We start from the raw sequence: 25,708 nt of genomic DNA, 5'->3' as shown, positions 1-25,708 counted from the left end.
TTTCACAGTGTGGTTTTGCTACTTCCTACTTTCCTGTTGCAGAACTGACTTCTGTGTTTTTCTCTCTGATAACTCTTTGCTGCTATTTCTCTCTTACTCACCTTCTTTTGCTCTCCAGTCCCTATTCAGACTCCCTCTCGCACCTCATTGTATCCTCTCACTACCCAAGTTAGAAGATGGATTTAAGTGTGTGAGAGAGATGGATAGAGAATTGAGAGATTCAGGGAATGGATTCGGGTGTGCGATAGAAATAGATAGAGAATTGGGATATTCAGAGGCTTACTAGAGACTTGGAGGAGAGTCAGGGGATGGATAGAGACTTGACAAGTGAGGAGGCGTGAGAGGAGATGGATAGAGAGTTTTTGAAAATAAATAAAATGCAAGGATATGGGGAAAGATTGGGGCAGTGGAGTAACCTCCGTTCCTCCGGCTCCGGTCTGCTCCACGTCCCCCGCCCCAATCGCCCTACCATCGGTGGTCGGGCCTTCAGCCTCTCAGCCCCCAGGCCCTGGAACTCCATCACCCAGTGCATTCGCCTTGCTTCCTCCCTCTCCTCCTTCAAGGCCGGTCTCAAAATCTTTCTCTTTGACCGTGCCTTCAGCTCTACTCTCGACTCTCTACCCCCTCCTCGCTCCCTCCCTTCCCTTCCCTCACCCTGACCATTTCCCCTCTCCTCGCTTCCTCCCTTCCCTCCCCTCACCCTGACCATTTCCCCACTGCTCGGGTCCTGACCCAACTGTGCAGCGCCTTGGGACGTCCTCCTGACGTAAAAGGCGCTTTATAAATGGAATCTTGTTGTTGTTGTTGAATGGTAATCCTTCTATGCCGTAAAATTCTATGATTCTAAGAGGGGAAGGGCAGCTGATAAACAAAATAATAAATCGTGAATTAATTCTAATATTTGAGAGAGAAGTACAAGTCAATTCTGCAACCAGTGTGTAGGCAGTGACAGATTGTGAAAGCCAAACTACTCTGGGATCTTTATGAGCATTGCCTCACATCTGAGACAAACTTCTCTCATTTCCTGGTTTGGGGAGTGTTGACCAGATCCTCTCTATTTCAATCTATCAGTGTCTCTTTGTCTCTCTCTGTCTCAGTCTCTGCCTCTCGAAGTGTTACGCTTGTCTTTGTCTCTCTATCTCTCTGTGTCGCTCTACCTCTCGCTCAGTCTCCCTGTCGTACTCTTTCTGACACTCACTCTCTGAGTGCCTCTGTCTCTCATTCGCTACCCGGGTCTCTGCCGCTCAAAATCTCTCAACCTGTCTCTCAGTCTCTCACTGTCTCTGTCTCTCAGCCTCTATCTGCATCCCTGTCTCGCCGTTTCTCTCCCTGTCTCTCCTCGGATCTCTCTCTCTCTCTCTCTCTCTTAGTGTCTCTGGCTTGCGGAGAGTCCGCCTGTCTCGGTCGATGAAAGGTGAGGGACACAAAAGGTACAGGAATAGTCTGTGTCAGGCTTTGGAGCTGACATGAACAGAGACCGTGTCCTGCCCAAAGCTGAGCTCAGTCTCCCCGTCTTATCGTTCTGCTGGATATTCCTGCTTCTCTGTCTCCTGACTTCAGGTACGTGTCCGCAAACTTGTCTCTCCTCTCTCTACCTATCACCCAAGGCAACAACTTGTGCTGTGTGTTTTGCTGGTTGTCACAAGCTGCCAATCTGTGCTATGAGATCTTCCAAATTTGTAACTTGATCAGTTGAATACAGATACTGTCGCCTCCGAATCATCACGATGTGGATTTGGAACTCCCGGGCATAACCCTCTCTGACCAACGTCGACCTCCCCACCCCACCCCCTCCCACACACTCACACACACATATACATACGTCATAAGAATATAGAACCATATTGGTGTCCTGTAGCTCAGTGGTTAGAGCACATAATTTGCAAGCGAGAGACCCGAGTTCAACTCCAGGCAGGGCGAAACCTTGGGCAAGTTTCCCTACTCCAAACGCCTAATAATAATCCCTCCTAAACAAAAAACAATAATAAATTGGTCGTTTTCAATCTACGACTGTTTGTGGGACATTGCTGTGCGCAATTGGCTGCCGCGTTCGCCCACAAATACACAGCCAATTCACTTTACAGTGTGTTCTGTGAAGCGCTTTGGGACGTCCTCTCGACGTAAAAAGCGCTGTATCAAATGCAAGGTTTACTACTATTATCATTATAAACATAAGAATTGCTGGACGATACAAGGCCGAGGTCCGTCTTGTTCGCCTTTCACATTCCTGGCGGTTACATGCACGTATGTCCCAAACTACCTATGTCAAAATCCCGTAATTATATTTCCTCAATGAAAACTCAGGATCGACGCTGTGTGCGGGAAGGGGAGTGTTTTGATCACACAGTCCAGGCTCAATTATCAGCGTAGCCGTTGGTTGGGAGACAGAGAGAGTAACTGCCGCAATGTCAAAGATGTTAAAACTCACTCACAGAGAAAGAGAGAGAGGTAGAGGAAGAGTGAGAAAGAAAGCGAGCTTCCTGTTCTGCTGAGCCTTCAGTTACCCTTCCTAGACTCCATGCCCTCCAGCCTCCTTATCCCAAACCCCACGATGTCATCTGTGCAAGGAGGATATTGACGATTTTTCAGGACGCTTACAGGAGTAGAGAAAGGGGTTTCTCTCTCTCTCTCCTCTCTCTCTCTCTCTCTCTCTCTCTCTCTGTCTCTCTCCCTCTCTCTCCCTCTCTCTCTCTCTTCCTCTCTCTCTCTCTGTCTCTCGATGTCCTGACCGAAAGATAACATGGCCAGTCCACTTCACGGCTGTTTGCGGGGATGTTTCTGTATGAAGATAGCTACCGATTAGGCCTGCAAAACACAGTCACTACACTTTGCTGTGTATCGTGTCAAGCGCATTGAGTTGTGAAAGGCTCTGTGTGAAAGTTAGGTTTTGTTATGATGATTTCAGTCTCCTTTGTACTTTCTTATTTGGCTTTGAGTGAGTAGAGGAGAGATGGTCTCTCAACATCAGGCTGCTGATCAGACCAACCATGGCACTTCCTTTTGGACAGCACATGAGAGGCCTGACTTCTGTCTCGCTCCAAACAGTCACCAGCCACAACCACATACTGCACTTACACTGTGACTATTCAAGTCGGGCGAACGTCTCAAGGTACCAAAATCTCTGGGACGTTGCCCTGGGTCAGGAAAGCCATATAAATGCAAGCTGCTACTGTTGTTCAACAATTACGAGGTTCTACCTGAGCTGATGTTAGAAATAAAGTCAGCCAACACCCGGTTGTAAACAGATATCAGTCTCTTTTATTAATCGTTATTCCCCAGTTTCCCAATGGGTAGAACAAAGGCAGGTTCAATCGATCGATCTTATAAAGGAACAATATTACCGTAGAAGATTCACGCTCAGCACTGTGTCTTTAGAGCACAGAAACTCAGCACTGTGTCTTTAGAGCAAACAAACTCAGCACTGCGTCTTCACAGCATGCAAACTTGTTTCTTCCTGCTTTCAATCTTCCATCAACTCGTACCCCGGAGACGTCTGTCTTTGTCCTGTTTTTACCTTTATTTTATCCTTCGCACCCGAGCACACTATGCCCCCTAACCCATTTTGGAATCACCGACCTTGTTTGGATATTCACGTGGTGCTGCAACATGTTAGCCACAACTTCATCCTTATCACTCATTCTTTCAGCCATGGCATTTGTATACAATAAATGTCACAAAACCAACGTTCTTAACTTATTCCCAAATATTGACTTTGACTCCTGTACAGCTTAGTTTTTTCTGCAGTCAGCAACTCGCATTGTTTTCAGCAAAAGCAGTTCAGCACAATTAGCTCAGCTTTGCAATACAACCTGTTTTTATTACTCCAAACAGAAAATTTCAGCCATAACTTTCCCCACCTTGATATCGAATTACACAACGGGGTATCAAAATATCATCGCCGCATCAACTGTGCAAATTATAAATGGTCAGGTTGTTTCTCATTCCTACGTACAAGTCTCCGCAAATAGCAAGTTAAAAGCAGAGTATGGCATACGGACAAGCATTGCAAAATGGAAAAATAAACGCTTGTCCATTCTCCATAGAGACCATTCTTTTGATCCCTTCACTCGTTGATATTCGATACTTTCCTTGGGTTCGGTATTGGCTATCTCGACCATCAGTCCAAGAAGAGTGATGATGATCAGCCAGTTCCAGAGATCCCAGTTATTCATCTTGATTTTCTACTGTTAGTGCTGTAAGACGCCAATTTATTCAATCAGTTTTCTCTGTATCTAGCTTTTTCTGAGCAGTTTCCAACTGGTTAATATGGTAAAATTTCGTTATTTTTTCTTATAAAGGCATAAATGCCAAGTAGGCAGCCGGGCTTGCTTTTTCCATAATTTCGTATTGCCCTTTCCATTTCGGTGCAAACGCAGACTCTTTTTTCCCATGTACTCGTGTCATGACTTCATCCCCTACCTCATATTCCACATAATTAAGCAGAGATTCGTAATGTCTCTTCATGCTCCTGTTCAGATTTTCACGTATTTATGGCCACAGGTCTGCAAGTGTCCTGCATTACCTTAAGCATGTCTTTGAGCTTTGCTTCCTCTACAGTTCCCTGTAAATTAACATTCCCCTCTGACTGTTCCAGTGCCTCTTTTGTCATTACTGCAGTGCAACCCGGTAGTCTCATCCGGCGACCCATCGCAGCCTGGTATGGTGAATTGCCTGTAGTAGCATGTGGGGTTGATTCAATTGTCACCAAACACAATGGCAGTCCCTTCAACCATTGTGTGTTGTGATCTGCACAAAATTTACTTCGTAAAGTAAAGGGTTCGATTGCTCCTCTCCACTATTCCTGAGGATTGCGGATGACATGACACCAGCAAGTTGTGTTTTATCTCCAATAGCTTCAATAGGGCCGAAATGAATTCCCGGTGAAATGTGAAACCCTGCTCACTGTCAATTGTGCCTTGAAGTCCCCACTTGTAGATCACCTTACGCAACAAAATACGTGCAGCGGTGAGGGCAGTGATATTCTTAGTGGGAAAACCCTCCATCCACTTAGTAAATTTGTCAATAATTACCAAACAATACTTATAGGCACCCGATTACACCCAAAGAATGAGAGTAGGGTTTTGCTGGAGACAGACAATGCACCTTTTACAGCGGACGAGCACATCGTCATACAAACTCGGCCACCAAACTGAGTTACGGAATTCGGGAGGAATGTATACAGAGAAAATTTCTTCCTTTCATACATAATGACAGGAGAGGCTTGAGAATCTAGAGTCACAAAATGTGGGTGTGAGCAATCCAATCGTGCTGAGGCAACACATCGATAACCGCCAAATGGGATTGGTGGGATTCTTCATCCTCCGATGCAATTTGGATTCTATCCACATACTGTAACATACAGGTACCTGGCTGGCACTTAACATCGGCGAGGATGCCCATCATGCGCTTATGGAAGTCATTGGGAGAGTTATGGAAGCCTTGGGGTAGCATCGTCCAGGTGTACTGTTGGCCATTAAACGTGAAAGCGAACTTGTGTTGATCCTCTTCTTGTACTGGCATGCTCCAAAAACCGTTGGGGATGTCAAGCGTGGAGAAAAACATGACCCTTTTTGGGATGTTCTTCATAAGTTGGATCATGTCACTGACCACAGGCGCACAGACTGGCGTAACTTTGTTCAGTTGACGATAGTCAATGGGAAGATACCGCAAGCCATCGGGTTTCTGAAAGGCCAAGTGGGAGAAATAGTGCTAAATGTACATTTGCGAATCACGCCCTGTGCCTCTAGACTCTCAATTGCGGCCTTAACGTAGGGAAGGCTTTCTTTGGGGAGGGGATACTGTTTACATGGCTGGTGAGTGGGACCTTTAATTTGCTCCACTTCAGTGATATGACCGCAATCATGTTTATGTGTAGCGATAACTCCGGGATATTTGTCCAGCAGAGGGAGGGCGTACCCATTCGTGGCTGCTATCGACCGGCATGTAAGTGGTGCGTTGTAAGTTAAGACTGGTGGATCGCTTAAGGCCAGGAGTTCTGAGCTGCAGCGGGCTGTGCCGATCAGGCGTCCGCGCCAAGCTCGGCGTCTTCATGGTGTCTCGGGGGAAGCCCGTACGCACCAGGTCACGGTAAGGAGGGGTTTCCCCGCGCGGGTTCGAATCCTGCCGACTACGCCAAATATGTTAGAAACAAAGTCAACCAACATCCGTTTGCAAGCAGATTGGCTTATTCATCGCTTTTCTCCAGTTACCCAATTGGTAGAACAAAGGCAGGTACAATCAAACGATCTTGTTTCGGAACAATATTACCGTAGAAGGTTCACGCTCAGCACTGTGTCTTTTCAGCATACAAACTCAGCCCTATGTCAAGCATAGAAACTCAGAACTGTTTCTTTACTACATGCAACCTTGTTTCTTCCTGCTTTCAGTATTCCATCTACTCGTACTACGGACACTTCTGTCTTTTTCCCGTTCTTGCCCTTATTTTATCATTTGCACCCGAGCACACTAAGCTCCTAATCTATTTTGCAAGTTACCCATCTTAATTGGGCATTCACTGGGTCCCGCAATAATCCCTTCAAAGCCAAAAACAATGATAAATTGGTCATTTTGAATCTACGACTGTTTGTGGGACATTGATGTACTCAATTGGCTGCCGCGTTCGCCCACAAATATACATTAAGTTCACTTTACAGTGTGTTCTGTGAAGCGCTTTGGGACATCCTCCCAACGTGAAAAGCGCTATATCAAATGCAAGGATTATTAATATTATTATTATTATGTTCGCCACAACTCTTCCTTATCACTAATTCTTTCAGCCATTCTATTTTCGGTAAAAGTCACAAAACCAACGATCTTAACATATTCCGAAATATGGTCTTCGACCCCTGTGCAGTTTAGTTTTGCTGCAGTCAGCAACTAGCATTGTTTTTAGCAAAAACAGTTTTGCACAATCAGCTCAGCTTTGCAACACAAGCTTGCTGTTACTCCTAAACGACAATTTCAGCGAAAGCACTGAGAGTTGGGATCAGGAGGGTTGGAGGGTAGGGATGGCAGGAAGTTGATCGAAGTTACAGTGGAAGAGGACGCCCTCGTTCTTTCTCCCTCTATCTCTATATCTCTCTTTTTCACTGTCCCTCTTACCCTTCGTCTCTCTCCTTTTTCTTCTCCCACTTTCTTTCGCTCTCTCTCATTAACTTCATCTCCACCTTTTAGTATTCACCCTTTGCTGTATTGATACTTGTCTTCAACTCTCACATTCTTTCGCCCTCTACCTCTCTCTATTTCCCTGTTTCTCTCCCTCTCGTTCCCGGCATCTCACTCTTTTACCTCATTCACTCTTTCACTTTCCTTGGTTTCTCGCCTTCCTCTCACACTCCTCTCTCTGTGATGTGCTGTTCATCACAACCTATACAATATATGCAGTCCTGAAACTCAGGATTTAGAGCTCTCCCCTCAGAAGTGAGAGTTGCTGGTTCAATTTCTGAAGGTTGAAATGTTGAGCAAGTTTCCTTACTCCACACGCAAACACTGTTTATCTCCCAGTTAGTCGGATTCCACTTATCAGATGATTGCTTGTCTCTTTTCCGGGGGTTATTATATTCTGTATATTCTGTGAAGCACTTTTAGACAACTTGAGCACGTGATAAGGAGCTGTAACTAATGCGCTGATTATTATTATAATACGCTGTGTGATGTGCTGATGATCACAAGGTGCAGGCTTTGCTCCGTGTGCTGTGTATTAGGTGAGGAGTGTTTCTCAGTCTGTCTCACGTTTATCTCCTGTGCAGGATCTGAGGGAAGTGATCAGAGCGAGATTTATGTGGTGTCTAACGGCTCCAGCGCTGTCTTACTGCCCTGCTCTCCTGGGGCTGCGACAGGATTCACACTCGCTGTATGGGATTGGTTCACAACCCGAAGGAGAGAATTGCACAGATTGTGTGTAATAACTGAAGAGAGCTCTGTGTGTAACTCCTTGCATCACAAGGAGATATCAGTGGCTGATTCGGACGCTTTCCAGTCAGGGAATCTCTCCCTGTTACTCACACCCACAATAAGCCAGGCTGGGGAATATCACTGTATTGTTTATAAACGAGAGAAGGAACACAAAATTTTGTATAAAACCATCGTCCATCTGATATTGTTTCACGGTGAGTTACTGCACAAACCTGACTGATCTCTCGACATGTGTATTTCTCTCTCTCTCTCTGTGTCTTTTTCTCTCAGTCATTCTCTCTCACATTTTCTTTTTCTCTATATCAGTCTCTTCATCTTGCTTTTTTTTTCTTTCTTTCTTTCTTTCTTTCTTTCTTTCTTTCTTTCGTTCTTTCTTTCTTTCTTTCTTTCTTTCATTCTTTCTTCCTATCTTTTTTCATTTTCTTAATTGTTCCTTCCTTCATTTATTCATTTGTCACGAGCATTCTCTCTGTTTCACTGTTTCCATCTCTTGCAGCTTGTCTATCTTTCTTTCAGTCTCTACCTCTCCGTTTATCCTTTTATGTCCCTCTTTTTTTTTCTCTGTCTATCTCGTGCTATCTCACTCTCTCTCTCTCTCTCTCTCTCTCTCTCTCTCTCTCTCTCTCTATCTATCTCTCTCTCTCTCTCTTTTGCTGTCTCTCTCCCTCTCTATCTCACTCTCTTTCTCTCTCTCACTCTCTCTCTCAATTTACCTCTCACAGTCTCTCTCTCTTTCTAAAACTCTGTCCTATTTTTTCTCTCTTTCATTTTCTCGCTCTCTAAAAGACACATACATGCAGTGAGTTGGGCAGACCAGTGTCAGACACAGTTAAATTTAAGACTTTGACAGTTCCTTCGGTAAGTCATATAGGAATAAATTTTAGCTAATGATTTTCTTTGTCCTTTTCTCTTGTCCCACGATGTATTCATCAAACATGTGTTCAAGTTTGAATATCAGACTGCATTGTAAGAGATCCAATTATTAATGACATGTTTAACACAAAGCGAAACTGGCCACTGACACCAAACTAATGATATCGTAGTTGATTATCTAAAACTTCAGAGTTGGCAGAGATGAGGGTGAAAGGAAGAAATCTCTCATTTTACTGTAATCACATGCTTTAGTTATTCTATGTATCTGTTGATCTACAAATATGAGTTTCCTGTTTTACATTAACTGATCAGCAGAAATAAATGCAAAATTTGTTGTTTTTGAGTAAACAAATGGTAAACTCTGGATAACACGCTGCAATGTATCAGATACATTTGTTTATGAGATGGTTAACACACAGCGAAACTGGTCACAGACATGCAGCTAATGATACCAGAACTGACCAGCTCAAACTCCAGACTCAGCAGAGATGAGCGTGAAAGGAATCAGTATCTCATTCAACTGTAAATACATGAATTAGTTATTCTGTGTAACTGTTTGAGCTGCAGGGAATTGTGACCGTACATTGTGCAAAATATCATTCCAGAGGTCGAAACATGAACTGACGTCAATCTTCTTCAGAAGAACCGGAATCCAAATTTAAAGTAAATTTAAGATTATTATACGCTTCGGCGAAATCTTAAAGTAAAGTTTTATAATCTACAAGTGTTTATTATTACTTGAGGATTTGGATCTCAGAAGTGAATAATGTCTCTATTTGTATCATTAGTTAATTTAATTTATTTATAGCTAACAAGTCGGTGACCGCAGGGGCTGGAAACAGACCCACAGACACCAGCACTGCTTGTTTTATATATTTATATCACCTGCCTCTGTCTGTCAGCCTGTGTGTCATGAATACAACATGACCACAGGACATTCAACTGTCACCACATGGATCTAACACAATTCAGGGTAATACAGACTGTGAAGCAAAGCAGAATGTTTTCCACTCTGTGGAGTCCTATAGCTCAGAGTTTAGAGCACTCGCCTCGCAGGATAGACAACCTGTGTTTGATTCCCGGGCAGGGCGAAAAGTCAGGAAAGTCTACTTACTCCACACTCACAACAACAATTCGGTTTGCCTTACAGTAAGTAGCAACACACCTGTTAGTCAATCAACCGATTGCTTCCCCGGAAGTATTACTCTCTTCAAAATATTAACAATAAATTTGTCACTGAATCCACGACTGTTTGTGGAAAACTGCTGTACGCATTTGGATGCCGCATTTCGCCCTCAAACATACAGTGAATTCACTTTACAGTGTATTCTTTGAAGCACTTGGAGACGTCTCGAAGACCTGATATGTCGCTATAACAAATGCAAGGAATATTCTATTTATAGTTTCAAATGTGAATGTAATATTGCTTTGCCCGTTAGGCAATGCACCGTCACTAACATCAAACGCCGGACAGCGGCTTCTGCCTTTATTTAACCATTTCACAGCTGATTGCGACAAAAATACCCATAGATATGTTGGGTATTTCCGTGTCCTGGGCACAACACTGATTGCAGTCCTTCATTCCTCATGTAAACACTGAACCTAACCATTTTAATCGTTCTCTAGTTTTGTAGATTACAAAATTAAGAGGGATCAAAATTCTTCAACAGTCAATCAAATATTTTTCGCACAGACAATATACACTGATTTCACTTCACATTGTATTGTGTGAAGCGCATTGAAATGTCTCAAAGACTTGATAAGACGCTATTTCCAATGCAAGTGATCCTATTCTTATCAATATTTAATGTACTATTTTAACAACACACATCGGCAGAGTAACTTGTTTTAATACATATCAGAGCCAGAAAGACATATGTTTGAAATCTTCTGACGATTGCATCAAAATTTAAGATTACGCAAATGTCTTAGTAACCTTGAAACAAAAATATTTTAGCAAATGAAACAGACGATTAGGAAATTGATGCAACAGTTTAGTTTCAGCGGCTTTTCTAAAAACTGCATACATACATACATACACACACATGAACACACACACATACAAACAGAGAACCTGCTTCGCCTGACAATGCTACATTCATTTTTGTAGTGCCCCTTTTTGGTATTCAATGAAAACAATACACATGTGAGCTTTGACCCCAAGTTTATTTAACTGAGCAACATGAGGAAATCGGGCCGCAATCTACAGCCTTTTATCCGCAGAGTTATACCACACACTTCCTCAACAATTACTTCCACTTTGTTTCCTGGACACAAAGAGTGAATTTGGGTTAATCCGAGAAGGTATACAGTTAAACGCACAGTTACAAGTCATCCAATACACGTGTTTATTCCTGAGTGGTATTCAGTCAGATGGAATTGAAACTCAACAGGTGCAATATCACGCAGTCCTTCAGGAAGTCTTGTTCAGTATTCCAGTAAATTATTCCAACACCAAATGATGAGCATATTCGGAATCAGCAATCTGTGTTCAGCTCACCCACAATGTGAGAATATTCATGGACAGTATTGTTTAACTGACCGAATATGAAATCCTGGATATTGGTTGTTAATCCAGTTTCATGTATGTTTTCCTTTTCTAGAATGTGAGCAACCCACTGGGGGTGTGAAGGTCTCTTTCCTACCACCCTCGCAGCAACAGGTTTTAATGGAGTCCACTGTAACGCTGACATGTGTCGTGGCCAATGCACCACTTGACGTCAACGTGACTTGGACACAAGGAAAGACACATTTACAGTCTGGATATGGGAAACCGTCTGCCACTGAGCCTCAGGAAGTGATCAGTAAATTAAACGTTTCTACACAAGACTGGAAGAGTGGGAAAGAATTCTTCTGCCTTGCCAATCATGAAGATATTCCAACTCCCATCGGAGAAAAGACATTTAAGAGGAAAGGTGAGTAGCCATATTTCAGGAAATAAATGATTTATTTGTTTATTGTAATTTCAGATTTTAGTCAACAGAAACAACTGGGAATACAATGATCAGCTCTCTGTTTGCTTCTTTTTCTGTTTGTCTTTCGATAGATTTATAACCTCTCACAAATGTCGGACAACAATTTATAGATAAAATTTGTTAAGTACATTCACTCACATGAATTATATCAACAAGAATCTAACCATCATCTGGAGGATGTTTACACATGTTCTCAGGGAGCAGAGTTACCATATCTGAACCGCTGGTCACTGGGGGCATATAATAAAGTCCTGTCGGGGATTTCAACCCACACCAGTGTTCATAGTCACACCAACAATTACAAACCACTGAGCACAGATTTAACAGAGACACAAACATTATTCTCAGCTTGTTCTGCAAGATCTGATGCTTCAAAATATTCTATGATTGACACCATCATTGTATTGATCTGATTGCATTCTTCCTGCAGTTATGTACACAAAACAACCTTCAGTGTATCTGCTCCTCCCCTCGGCAGAAGAAATGGCTGCTCAGCAGTTTGTCACCTTGACCTGCCTGGTGAAGGACTTCGCTCCCAAAGAGATCTTTGTGCAGTGGACTGTGAATGACCAGTTGATTGATGCCAACAAGTACAGAAACACCGAGGTGATGGCAGACAGTGAAGATCTCAACTACTCCATGTACAGCATGTTAACCCTCTCAGTCGATGAGTGGAACAGAAGGCCCTCCTACTCATGTGTGGTCGGCCACGAAACGTTCCCACTGAAGACCCTGACCAGAACCGTAAATAAATCCAGCGGTAAACCGAGTTTTGTAAACCTTGCACTTGTCCTGATGGACACCGTGAATCCGTGTCACTGAGTGTCTCTCAATACCATCTTGCTTATCCTTTTGTGCACCCACCTTCTTGCCATTGCATTGTCAGTTTTCAACAATTAAATCAAATAAAGATCATTGTTTTATTGACGTGTCAGGTACTTCGGAGTGATTAAAATTAATCAAACAGATATTTTCCAGCGTGAGGACTGATGCATTTTTTTTGGAAGCAAAGCTAATATTAAGTTATTACCGCAGTCATTTTGGTGGTTACAATTAAGCGTGGTGATATATTTCCACATGTGTCATACGCCGGGCGACCAGCACGTCCACCCCACACCCCTACGCCCCCACCACCCACACACAATCCCCCCCCCAAAAATAAGTTGATAATAAAGTCCCCACTAATTCAACATCACTGGTTATAATCCAATCTCAAAACGAATTTTATTTGCAGTTTGTTTTATAATTGCACAGCACAGCTACACCTTTTCCCTTGCAGGATATTTTCTCTATCACTGAACAGCATCGCATTCCACACGAAACAACTTCTCAGATGTAAACTGTGGCCTTTTTTTGGTAAATTTCCTGTAACAATGATACTTGTTCCACAGAAAAGATCTGGATACGGTTACATATTCACTTGAGCACTCGCTTAGCCACGCTTTTGTAAATAAATACACTCATTCACAAACTTCACACAGTCTCAATCCACCCAAGTCCACATTTGCACTCATACACCGAGACCTTCGCACACTCATTCACAACCATATCCACCCAGGCCCACACTAACTCACACACAACACTTCCACCAGTCTCCACGCACTTAACTACATTCACACCAACCAGGCCCCTCACACACTTGATGGCCCTCAGGGATGAACCCTGTTCACTTATACCTCAATCTGTTTAGTTGATTTACACAAATGTTTTTGCTGGTTGTTCTATTGCTTTACAACAATATCAGCCATTTTGAAATAGAAATGGTGCCATTTATAAAAACGTTGATGATGAAAGAGTAGGGGACGCTGACAAATTGAGGAATAACCTGGGGAATTGCGTAATGTAACAGACATTTTAACTGAGTTTCCAGAGAGGTGGAAATGTAGTTCAATGTTGAGACACCAGTTTGTTGAAGTATATTTATAGTAAAATAATCACTGTAGGAATAGCAGCAAAATAATTCTGTTATAAGTGGAATGGCAAAAAACTTGGAGGACACGTCGATTGGAAAACGTATCGGAAGATCACTGAAACAGATTCTGTGATTTTCGCAAAGTTAATCGACTGTCAATGACATTTCAAGTTAACGGGATTGTGAGTGGATCACTACATGTGGTTCTGGACAATTTATCACACAAAGGACATAAGAGCTGCTGAGAGGGTTTTGGGCAGTTACACAAAGACCATGAAAATAATGCCTGTGATTGGCGCTGCAGCGAACAGCTACAAATATTGTTGCTGTACTTCTAAAAACAGAAAGTAAAAGAAAAATTGAAGAGAGTCGTACCAAAGCATTTAAATCCATGAAGTCTTCAAAGACTGAAGCAATGAAAGTGGATTGTATCCATACAAACGGGATAAAACATGCAGGAAAGCCACTGTAACATATGAAGGATAAGTCGATTCCTATATTCAGATTTTTTAGAATATATTATGCTTTATCTCAATATCATTATGTAAAGAAATTTAAAATGGAATTTGGACAGTCACTGTGTGAACGTACAATAGGCAGAAAGGAGGAATTGGATGATTGGGGAAGATATGTCCATTTTCTAACAGCGGAATCTCAATGGTAGTATTTCCATCCTTCTGTTATTCCACGAATTTTAATTTCCCAAAATGTTCCCCCAGTTCTTTTTTGGATTCATTAATTGTGAGGAAGAAAAAATAAAACCAAGATTCCTTTACTTCTGTTAAAACTAAACATTTAGAAAAATTGATCGAAGGGAACGTGCAGTTTATTAAAGTGAGGGAGCCCGTGATCAACTGGGAAAATGCATATACATTAACAATAATACGTTGAAAGCAGAAAGGCCTCAGGTTTGAATCCCCTCTAAAGATATTTCCTTTTTTTTATCCTAACAGATTTCCCAACCGAGATGATGCTGAAAGGTTTTCAAGAAGTACCAAGTGACAACCTGTGGCCTACTGCTTCCACCTTCATCATCCTCTTCTTCCTGAGTATTATGTACAGCGCAGCCGTCACTCTAATTAAGGTGATGAGAATAAATTATTTGACGCCATGATATGATGTAGCAGCTGATGTTGAATACTTGTTCCATAGGAACCCTCATTGTCATTCTCATTGCCACCACTCTGCTGAGAACTTTCCCTCTCTTTTTAGGCCAAGTTCCTTGTTACTGGGCTGTGTGAAGGTGATGAGAATATCCTCTCCATTACACACCCTATCGCACCTGAGATATGCTCACCTGGTATAGACTAGGCAAGGACTAATGGTTCTCTACAGATTATGTGCCTCTGTCTGTACATTGTGGACAATTTAAAGCATCATGAAATCGTTCTGTCTGCTACAGTTCCCAGCAAGCAACTAAAAATTCAAACACAATCAGTTGGATTCGTGTATGTGTGTGTGTGTTTGTTTATTTGTATTTGTTTATGTGTATTTGTTCTTTTAAGTGTGTTTGTGTCTGTGTTGATACATATATATATGAAACATTAAATATATGCCTAAATATTAATTCTCCATCTCGGCTGAAATCATTCATTATATATTTGCTTTTATTTTCCAGATAAATTGAGTTTCTTCAGATCATATTCATCGATGTGTCTCGTCCGTCTGTGTTTTACAACGGTGTCTTGAGACTGATTATGTGCTGTCTTTTTTCCCCCATTATAGAAATCAGCTGAAAATAAACAATGTGTTGTGCAACTATGTGAATTTTAGTAGCTTTTCTTATCTTTAGTTTATTTTACAATATGCCTTTTGGAAACAATAACTAATAATGTTACCATCACGGCTCTCTGATAGTCTTCATTTGCTGTTTAATTTTTTTGTGATGTAACGATACCGAAAGACATTGACTGATGTATCTATGCTTTGATATTAATTTGATGCTCTATATATGTATTCACTCCTGTTTCTTAATGTCTGCAGATTCTCTATATTGTTACCGTGATATATCAATAAAGATGTGACGGCTGATTGAGCTGTTTGATATTTTTATTTCCTGTTCCTTTTGTGTCAATTTTGCCTTTGCTCCTGATTTCCAAATTCGACAGATTCCAGTAAGTCAGCATTAAACAAAAGCTGTTAAATGTAATGTCCTACTTCAGATATAGCTTTGCTATAAAATTGTTCCACTTGAGTTATTCTTTGCTCCAGTGACGAGCAGCTGCTTCCGTCCCCAATGATCTGCCCCACACCCAGATACAGCTTCAGACACGTGGCTATTCTAATAGAATAACATGCATTTATGTGTTAGAGTATTTATGGAACAATGCGCGTGTTCAATCTGTTTTATGCATTGACATAGATTTATCTCCTGCCTCTGCTGAGCTGCACAATTTGAACCGAGCAGCTTCATGGGAAAAAAATAAGTTGACAGATCAATAACAAAATACTCACAATTGCACAGTAAGGAGGAAATTCCCTGCACAAAAGTACATTTGTTCTGACCATTCTGTGACAACTTCTGCCGTTTGTTTCATCTACATTAGTATTCACGTATCTTACATGTGAATAATTTTCCAGCTCTCTCAAAACATACATCATTTTTTTTGTACCATGTTCTGTTTTGACCTCTCGTCATCCAACCTCTGCATTTCCAGCCAACCCTATTAATGATTTGGGGATTAACCGTGCAGAAATGTGGTGCAATATTGACCTTGATTATCCTGCTAACTAAAAAGCACAATCCTTACTGTATCCTGTGTTTAGTACGTTTAACATCCTCAGTTATATCTGCTTTCAATCTGATCTGATCCAATCCAACAGCTTAGTTGGAACATAAGAATGGTGTTACAATAGAAGACCAGAGACCATCCAGTTCACCTTCCACTATCCTCATAGTGAAATTCACTTGTCATGGCCCCAAATCTTTACCGACCCCCAAGTTATAATTTCCTGAATAAGGTCTATCCCGTATGCTTTTGAAATCATCTACAATTTCTGCGTTCACCGTCTCCCGAGCAATCCTGTTCTATACATTTACTGTCCTCCAAGATTATTTCCTGAAACAAATCTATCTTGTTTGCTTTTGAAAGAATCAAAACTTTCTGCTTTCACCGTCTCCGGAAGAATCCTGTTCCATACATGTATTGCTCACTCACTGAAATACTGTGTACAGAGCTTTGCTTTGAAGTTTAATTGCAGGAAATGTCCTCTGTTTTGACCAAAACACTGTAGGCCTCTTACCATTACCATACTTGTGAATGATCCCTGTAGGTAAGGAATCACACTTTTATAAATCTTTACACTTTTATGCAGAATTTTTTGTATCCAGCAATTGGAAATTGTTAAGTACTGCCAAAATAAAGTCAGTATTGTATTTGTACTGATTTCAAAGACTTGCCAAATTCTACAAATTTCAAAATGTTACATGAATAAAGTATATTTAGACTCTGGTGGAATTCAGCCCATGAACACTTTCCATATCAAGTAGAATCGTCCTGTCCAAAACAATCCTTCATTTACTTCACAATTTTTCCATTCAGCTATCAATCCAAGGATGTTTGCGTCTTGCAATGGAAATATAGGAAGAAAATTATTCTGCAACAAGAGAAGGATGTTCATTTCTATAATCTTAAAGCAGCACAGACCATGCCATGCTATGGCCTGAGAAAGCAAATAGGATGTTGTGCAACATGCTTAACCAGTTGAGGCTCAAATCCTCGGAAAACGTCATGAAGCTGCACAGACATTGTTCAGACTGATTGTCCAAATGAAAGAGCCTGGACAAGATACTGCACAGAGAACAGCGAGGCTTATTTCCTCAGTGAGGTTGATGTTCTATGAGGAACAATTAATAAACTGGAGCGTATATTCATATGAAATTGTAATATATGATGATGTATGTATGTGAGTGTGTGTGTTTGTGTCCAAGAGAGAGAGGGAGAGAGATAAAGAGAAATAGGGGGAGAGAGAGAAGGGAGAGAGAAATAAGGAGAGAAAGAGATAGAGAGGGAAGGAGGCTGGTTGGGGAATAATTTGCACTAAACAAAGCTGCAGGAATCAGGACTCTATTTAGGGGACAGTTTAATAGCAATATTTTTTTCAGGAAACCAGCAACATTGGAAACTCTTGTTGCAGGAATGGAATTTATCTGCAAGTGCATGTAATGCCTGGCCAGTTTCCTATGTCCTGACCAATTCGAACTATCCTGTCAGTTACTGCTTTGGCCTACAACAACAACAATAACAAGATTCCATTGATGAAGCGCCTTTCACGTCAGGAGGACGGCCTACAGTGTTAGCATGACCCAAATTAAACACATTTCAAATGCCACCTTAAACAGTTTGCCACTCTGGTCCTTCGAATGAGGCAGTCAGGTTGACTGGTTTGTCAACAACAGGGCGTGAAATGCTAAGGACTCACTTGGCTCAGGAACACAATGATCGAGATCACGACATAGGCTTTGTTCAACTCCCATATTTTATGCCAAGTGTCCCACCCTGGAATCAGTTAAGCTCCAGTGAGACCCGTTTCCTTCTCTCACCCCTTCACCCCAACACCGCACATCACTTCTGGCCACAATAACCAAAGGAAGAAAAGAATACAACGAATATATCCACAATTAATAAATTTGAGTAAAATCAACTTTAACAATCGTTAAGGTTTCGAGAGTAACTAACTTTAATGAACACTGTACTGTATCCATCAAGCAACATTTGCAAGAAAACACATACATTGGCCACGTGATGTTCTGAGAGTGAATCAGTTTCTTATCTGCAGGAAACACCTGCACTTTCTCAAACTAAATTAGAGCAGCTTCATCTCAGTATAAACCTAACCTTAAACCAGCTGCCAGAAACTAGTTAAAAATATTACAAAAAACAACACAGTGTTTTTTCCATACACGCCTCATGCCAGTGGAAATCAAATAATTCTATCAGAAATTGTTCTGCAGGGGATATAAAACTGTTGAACTTTATTCGTATCTATTGGAGAATACTTCACAAGACAGCTTTAATATTGTCTGGTAGCAAATTCATGACAAATGCGTATCTTACAAAGCTTAACATCTTCCAGAAAGTTAATTTTTGGACAGACATTCCTTGATTATTTAACGTTTATGTAATTATAATCTCTCCACGCAAACTTTATATTTCAGAAGCAAAAAAAAGTTTGAAACCTACTGCTGACTAGCGTAGAATAATTCGCAACAGAAAGGATAACAATTTACAGTAGGTATTATGGCAGCATTAATTATTGCAAATTAATAGCTAAACAATGAACGTGTGTGAACGTGTGAGCAGAGCTCTTTCAGTGAGTGAAACAGAAACGCTCCAAATGATCTTTGGACGTGTGTTTTAGGAAATATTATTTTGAAATCAATAGAACACAGGGAATATTGTAACCTTCATGTCTTAAGAAGTTAAGAACGCAGAGTGTACCATTAAACATATGCAGTAACCTGGCTCAGTTGTCAGCACTCTGGCCTGTCAGTCAGAAGGCCGTGGGTTCAAGCCCCATGTCTGCATGTGGAACTGATGAGTTCCCGTCCGACACTGTAATACAGTGCAGGGGGTGAACTACATTGTTGGAGAATTTCCCTCTCTTTTTATTTGCATTATAAAGGTCCCATACCTCTGTTTTCAAAAAGAGAGAATATCTCAAGATAATCAGACAAAAATCACCACTGTACAAGATTACATTAAATTACTAATAAAAATAATCCTTGCATTCGATACAACGTGTTAAATTCGTCTGTAAGTGCTTCAGACAATATAATGTGAAGTAAATTGACTTTTTAATTTGTGGGAGAATGTGGCGGTCAATTGCACCCAGCAATGTTCCACCAAAAGACAAGCAGTTGAATGACCAATTTCTTCTTATTAATATTATTTTATATTGCACCATAATGATATCAGCATTTCAGACGCCGTTATTTCGTGCTGTTGAGCATTCTCAGAGTAGGATTGTTGGCCAGGACACGGGAGAATCTCCCGTTTTATTTCACATAGTGCCCTGAAATCTTTAACCTCCATTTACACAGACAGACAAACCTCGGTTTAATATCCCACCGGAAAGATTGCAGCCTCACTATGCGGCACAACCCGAGCACTGTGTTGCATTATCAGGAGGGACTACATGAGTCAAAATGTCAAAGTGGACACACAATCACTTGTCAGAGGCGAAACTATTGCCATGTGAAACAGACTGATAAACATTTCGTGGCTGCGTTTCATTCACCTGCATCATACAGTCACTAAGCTCTGCAGTAAATCATTTTAAGCGATTTAGATATCTTCAAGCCAGGAAATACGCTGTATAAAATGTAAAGATTATTATACTCGATTTGGCGACGCTGTGTATTAAATAATATATATAATAATAATAATCCTTTCGTACAGCGCTTTTCAAGTCATCTAGACGTCCCAAATAGACTGTGAAGTGAATTGACAGGATACTAGTGGGCGAAATGCGGCAGTCAATTGCGCACAGCAGTGTCCCGCAAACAGTCGTTTTTTGAAGAGAACAACTATATCTTGTTTTATTTTGCAGAGGGAATATTATCAGGCGTGTGGAGTAAGGAAACTTACCCCCACGACACCCACCCCGCAAAAAGTATTCAAACTGAAACTGAATAACCAACATCAGTTGAAACAACAGTTGAGAGCAATAATACAGTGTCTATCAGTCCATTGATTATAGAAAATAAGACGTTTGGAGCAAAAAAGTGACAATTTGCTCCATTGAATGTCTGCTGGCTACTTGAAGGACAATCCTTTTCAGCCAATATACTTGCCCTACATTTGATGCTCTTTTAGATATGTCTCTGGATATCTTGTGAAAATGTATATGGTTCTGTCACAAACATTGCTCCTGTCAGGCATTCCATAGCCAAATATCTAAATTAAAGCCTTTAGTCAATGACTTGAACGACCGTGAAAATAATTTATCTGTATTAAAAACTCTCGATCTCTATCAAGCTGCCCCCCACGTCATAGGCCCTCGACCCACCCACCCGCCCACCAATAATTGAGACGATTTTTACAAGACCATCCCTTATTCTTTACTTATCAGATATCCCGTCACTCCCAGATTATCTGTTTATTATTAGTAGAGCGCTCGCCTCTCAAGGAAGCGTTGTGGCTTCGATTCCCGGCAGGGCGAAACTTTGGACAAGTTTCCCGACTCCACGAATCTAACATTAATCCCTCAAGAGAAAACTAAGAATAATAAATTGGTCACTTCAAACGAGAACTGTGTTTGACAAATTGCAATAGACTGCCTAGGTTTGTCCACAAACGTACAGCTAACTCATATCGTTGAATAATTTGTGAACCACTTTGTGACATCTAGAAGATGTGAAAAGCACTGTATAATATTCATGGATTATTAATATGAATCATTATTTTAATATGGAAACGTTTTGAAACAAAGAACAAATGGGTAGTTACAATGAGTTACACATATCATCTGCCATGGTTTGCTATCTGCAGAAATCTGTGCTCTGTGGGCAGTGAGTCGTTTCCTGTTGATTTGCAGATGAAAATCGCATGAGTGCAAACGTTGGAGAACTTATCCACCACAGTGATGACATACAAAGCTTTCTCTCATTGGCTGCGAAAAAAGTCAGTGATATTTGAAGAGACAAATCCCAATTAAATAAGCTGGAACATCAACTGAAGCATCGGCCCACAATTATTCAAATGAATAACTTTATTTCCAAACTTAATTTTCCACAGGATAATTGTACATTTTAAAACCAGATGATCTCAACGATCTAGATTACCTGGTCTCATAGATGAGTAGGCCTTGGATCATTTTACAAACAACAGTCTCTGCTCCTCATCGCTTGTCTCCTTGTAATGTTTGCTTGTAATTCATTTCAAAAGCCAAGCTGGGCGTTTGCACGGAAGGATTGATTGGTTAGGTTGAAGACTGGATGGAAGTGTGGATGCGTTGACCTTTGATGGTCAGGTGGATGGGTTGACCTGTGATGGTGTGGTGGATGTGTTGACCTGTGATGGTCAGGTGGATGTGTGGACCTGTGATGGTCAGGTGGATGTGTGACCTGTGATGGTCAGGTGGATGGGTTGTTTAGCTGATAGATATTCTGTGAAGTAGTGGGTGAATTAAAATATAGACGCTTTATAAAAAAAATCTCTTTACCGCTGCAGGCTTTGGTACCAATATGTCATCAGATGAAGCAAAGTGTTTTTGTTCAGATTCACTTGAAAGTCATAGAATCCAAATGCTTCTCAAGTTTCCCGCTGCTCAAGCATCTCATCGGTCCAAATTGCCATTATTGATTAACAGCACTAACAGTGTTCAGGTTTCCGAAAAGCTCCTGTAGCGCCGCTGAATGGTTACATTAAAGCATGAACTCCACTGTCGTTAAAAGTTACTGATTATTTCAACACGTGTTTCAATTCCAATTTCACCGCAAAGCAAATAATTTGAAATCTGATAGATTGATACTGATGAGGCACGGCAGTCCAGGGTCTATGCCAGAACTAGGCATCGGTTCTTTGACTCACACCTACAGTCACCTATTCCTCCTTTCCGCTGAGACAACACAAGATTATTTGTAAAGCGTATTTCACGACAGGAGGATATACGATGTCGCTGAAGAGTCAGGGATTAGGAGCCGAGCGGATTGTTATTAAGGATCAGGGAAGGTGGCAGTCAGAGAGGGTACGATGGTGGCCAAAGGCACGGTCGAAGAGGCAGGTCTTGAGATGTGCCTTCAAGGACAAAAGGAAGGGAGCGAATTGAAGGAAATATTGGATGGAGTTCCAGATGATGGGATCAGAGATGCTCAAGGCTCTACCACCCAAGGTGGGACCGGCCATTTGGGAGACGAGTAGAAAGCTGGAACTCGCTCTTTGAGCTTTGAAGGTGAACTCCAGAATTTTGAACTCGATCCTCTGAGGGTTGGGAAGCCAGTGGCGAGGGGGTGTTGATGGAGTCACGGAGTCTAGAGCGGGAGAGGAAACGAGCTCCAGAGTTTTAGATGATGTGCAGCTTCTATAGGGAAGAGTTGTAAAGGCCGAAAATCAGGGCGTTGGCATAACCCTGATGACTCTGATGACTGAGGATGACTGAAAGGGCCGTGAAACATTAAAGGTCTATGGCACTGTTAAGCGCTTCGAGAATCCAACCTGCATTAATCGGTCGAATCTATCTGAGTCACATCAACACCGTCATTTTAAAAGGAAAAAGTTATGTAAAGTTGTTGCAGCTGCATGCACAGCTCTTCATCACTAATTCTGCAATGGCCTAGAAAGATATAATAAAATAATCCTTGCTTTATCACTTGATTGAGATTAAATAAATCACTTCACGAAATCAACAGAAAAGTGAATTGATGTATACTTTGTTATTGAAACGGGAACGGCGATTCCATATCAACGACAACATCGACAAAATTACACTTATAGAGCGCCTTTCACGTCGGGAGGACGTCCCAAAGCGCTGAACAGTCAGCTGTCGGGGACCGAGAATGGAGGAAGGGTGTAGTAGGGGTGAGGGGAGGCAGAGAGGTGGGAGGGAGACCAAAGGCACGGTGAAGAGAAAGGTCTTGATACCGACCTTGAAGGATGCGAGGGAGGAAGCAAGGCGAAGGGACCGTGGGATGGAGTTCCAGAATATGGGAGCAGAGAGGCTGAAAGCACGACCAGCGATGGTAGGGCGGGTCGGGGGGGAGACATGGAGCAGGCTGGAGCCCGCTGAACGGAGAGAGCGGGCAAGTTGTTTGGGAATCAGCAGGTCAGAGAGGTAGGCGGTGGAAGACCATGGATGGCCTTAAAGTTGAGGACGAGCATTTTCAACTCGATCTTCTGGGGGTTGGGGAGCCAGCGGAATCGGGCGAGGGTGGAAGTATCCGTATTTATAATGTCCCATTGATCTCTGCTCCCGGTCTGACTATCTCCCTCCAACATAACCTTTTCCTGCAGGTTTTGGGGTTGATTTCCCCAATTTGTGCTCCTCTCTCCTGATTACTAACTTCTCATTTGTGGTCTGGCCGGTTAAGATAACAGATATTTTCCTTAAACTTTCACTCCTTTCAGTTACCTCTCCTAAATCCTCTTTGTGCAGCAGACACAAAAGTTCAGCTTCAACATTGATCTATCAAGGATACGTCTGTCTCCTAATCTCTACTCTTCCAGCTTCCTTCTACCTTTCTTACTCATTAACTTGTACTGATGCGTCTAGTATTCACGAAAAACTTGCCGACTATGACATGTATCCTGGACCAACGTTACCTGGCTTTCTTCCGTTTCCCCCCCATTAGCCAATGTATGCGTATTTTGAGCACATATTTGTCTTTTATGCCAACTAGTGTTTCTCTATTTCTTCTAATTGCTTCTGTCTGACCATTATCCTGATTCATTGCAGACAACCTCACACATGGACCATCTGTGTGTCCTATATTGGTTCTCCTTTCAACATCCTGCTGATCCTCCACAATCAAGAATTAAACATTCGGATTAACATAGAAGAGAAAATCTGTTTTATCATTACCCTAACATACATTTTATACTGATACCATTTTCAGACACTTTATATGGACACTTCTTCTCCCAACAACAAGTAAGAAAAAGTATTGGTTTCTGCTAATATATATAGTGATATTGGCCGTAAGAATGGCTGCCGATGGGTGAGGGGAGTGGTCGAGGGGTGCGTAGAAGTTTGGCAGTGGCTGAGAGTGTGGGGCGGCTGAAGAAGCCAGGCCAGTGAGCAGGTTGAGAGGCAGAGAAATGGCCGGTCTGGGTATGGTTTGTAGATTAGTTTGAGGATATTGAAACCGATCTGATCTGTAACGAAGAAGCAAGGAAGACTGGCAAGCACTGTCGTGATGGAGGTGCGGAATTTGCTTGGTATGAGGACATGATAGAAGTGTTTTGAATCAGCTGGATGTTGTGAGTGAAGGAGCTGGGGAGAACAACCTGTAACAACAACAACAACAACAACAAGATTCCATTTATAGAGCGCCTTTCACGTCAGGAGGACGTCCCAAGGCGCTGTAAAGTATTGAGGATCCCGAAACTGTTGGTTTATGATCGCAAATAATGTCTTTGACTGGTTTCAAAATATTTTAAAACTTATTTTAATAAATGCATCACTGGAAACAACTTTCTTTCACCTAATACATCTACATTGATCAGATATATTGTGTTGGAGTTCTATTGCAATTTACTGCTACGTTTCAGCAGCTAGAAACCCTTCACCTATTTTGATGTTATAGTTGTTGAATTTTTGTGTGATGGGTAGTCTTTCTACAATAACACCATGGAACATTTAACGTCAGAATAGTATCAGTAGACATGGCGATTCTAGTTTGAGGTTGAACGATTCGTAATGATCTTATCTGCACAAACGCACGTATCAATTTAATACTTTCCTCAAAATTCTAATATATTGCGTGAATTTACTTCCCACATTTATAATAATAATAATCCTTCAATTTGATATAGCGCTTTTCACGTCGGGAGGACGCCCCAAAGCGCTTCACAGAACACACTGTAAAGTGAATTGACTGTATATTTGTGGGCGAATGCGACAGCCAATTGCGCACAGCAATGTCCCACACACAGTCGTAGATTGAAAATGATCAATTTATTATTATTTTGGGTTTTGGAGGGATTATTATTAGGCTCTGTGTGGAGTAAGGAAACTTGCCCAAGGTTTCGCCCTCTACTGGATTGAACTCAGTTCTCGCTTGCAAAGAGAGTGCTCTCACCACTGAGCTACAGGATTCCGCATTTCACATTCCACATTTACTATATGTTGCTAACATGGTTCGACATTGAGTCAATGAATGTTTTGCTCTGCATCTCCATTACCGTCAGTTAAACAATGTTCTTGTGTTGCGTTTTACTGTGTTTGCAAAGAATAATAATCCATACAATCCATATGACACCACTCACGCCATCGGGATGATTAAAAGCGGTAAGAGGATACACTGACAACTGCAGGGTATAGATATGGAAGCTCGCAATTTGAATTTTAGCGATGTCATGCCGATGTGTTTTAC

General features: G+C 41.6%; 1 gene segment (V, D, J or C); it reads left to right on the top strand.

The window, feature by feature from the left end:
- Positions 1 to 10,319: 10,319 nt before the first annotated feature.
- Positions 10,320 to 15,331, top strand: LOC103172716. The segment is given in 5 exon segments: positions 10,320 to 10,326; positions 11,391 to 11,702; positions 12,193 to 12,522; positions 14,628 to 14,758; positions 15,293 to 15,331. Coding segments are annotated over 5 exon segments (789 nt in total).
- Positions 15,332 to 25,708: the final 10,377 nt, after the last annotated feature.

This window comes from Callorhinchus milii, unplaced genomic scaffold, assembly GCF_018977255.1.
Source record: "Callorhinchus milii isolate IMCB2004 unplaced genomic scaffold, IMCB_Cmil_1.0 Scaffold52, whole genome shotgun sequence".
Lineage (NCBI taxonomy): Eukaryota > Metazoa > Chordata > Chondrichthyes > Chimaeriformes > Callorhinchidae > Callorhinchus > Callorhinchus milii.
Note: the sequence above shows the minus strand (reverse complement) of the source record. Positions and strands in the feature narration are given on the sequence as shown.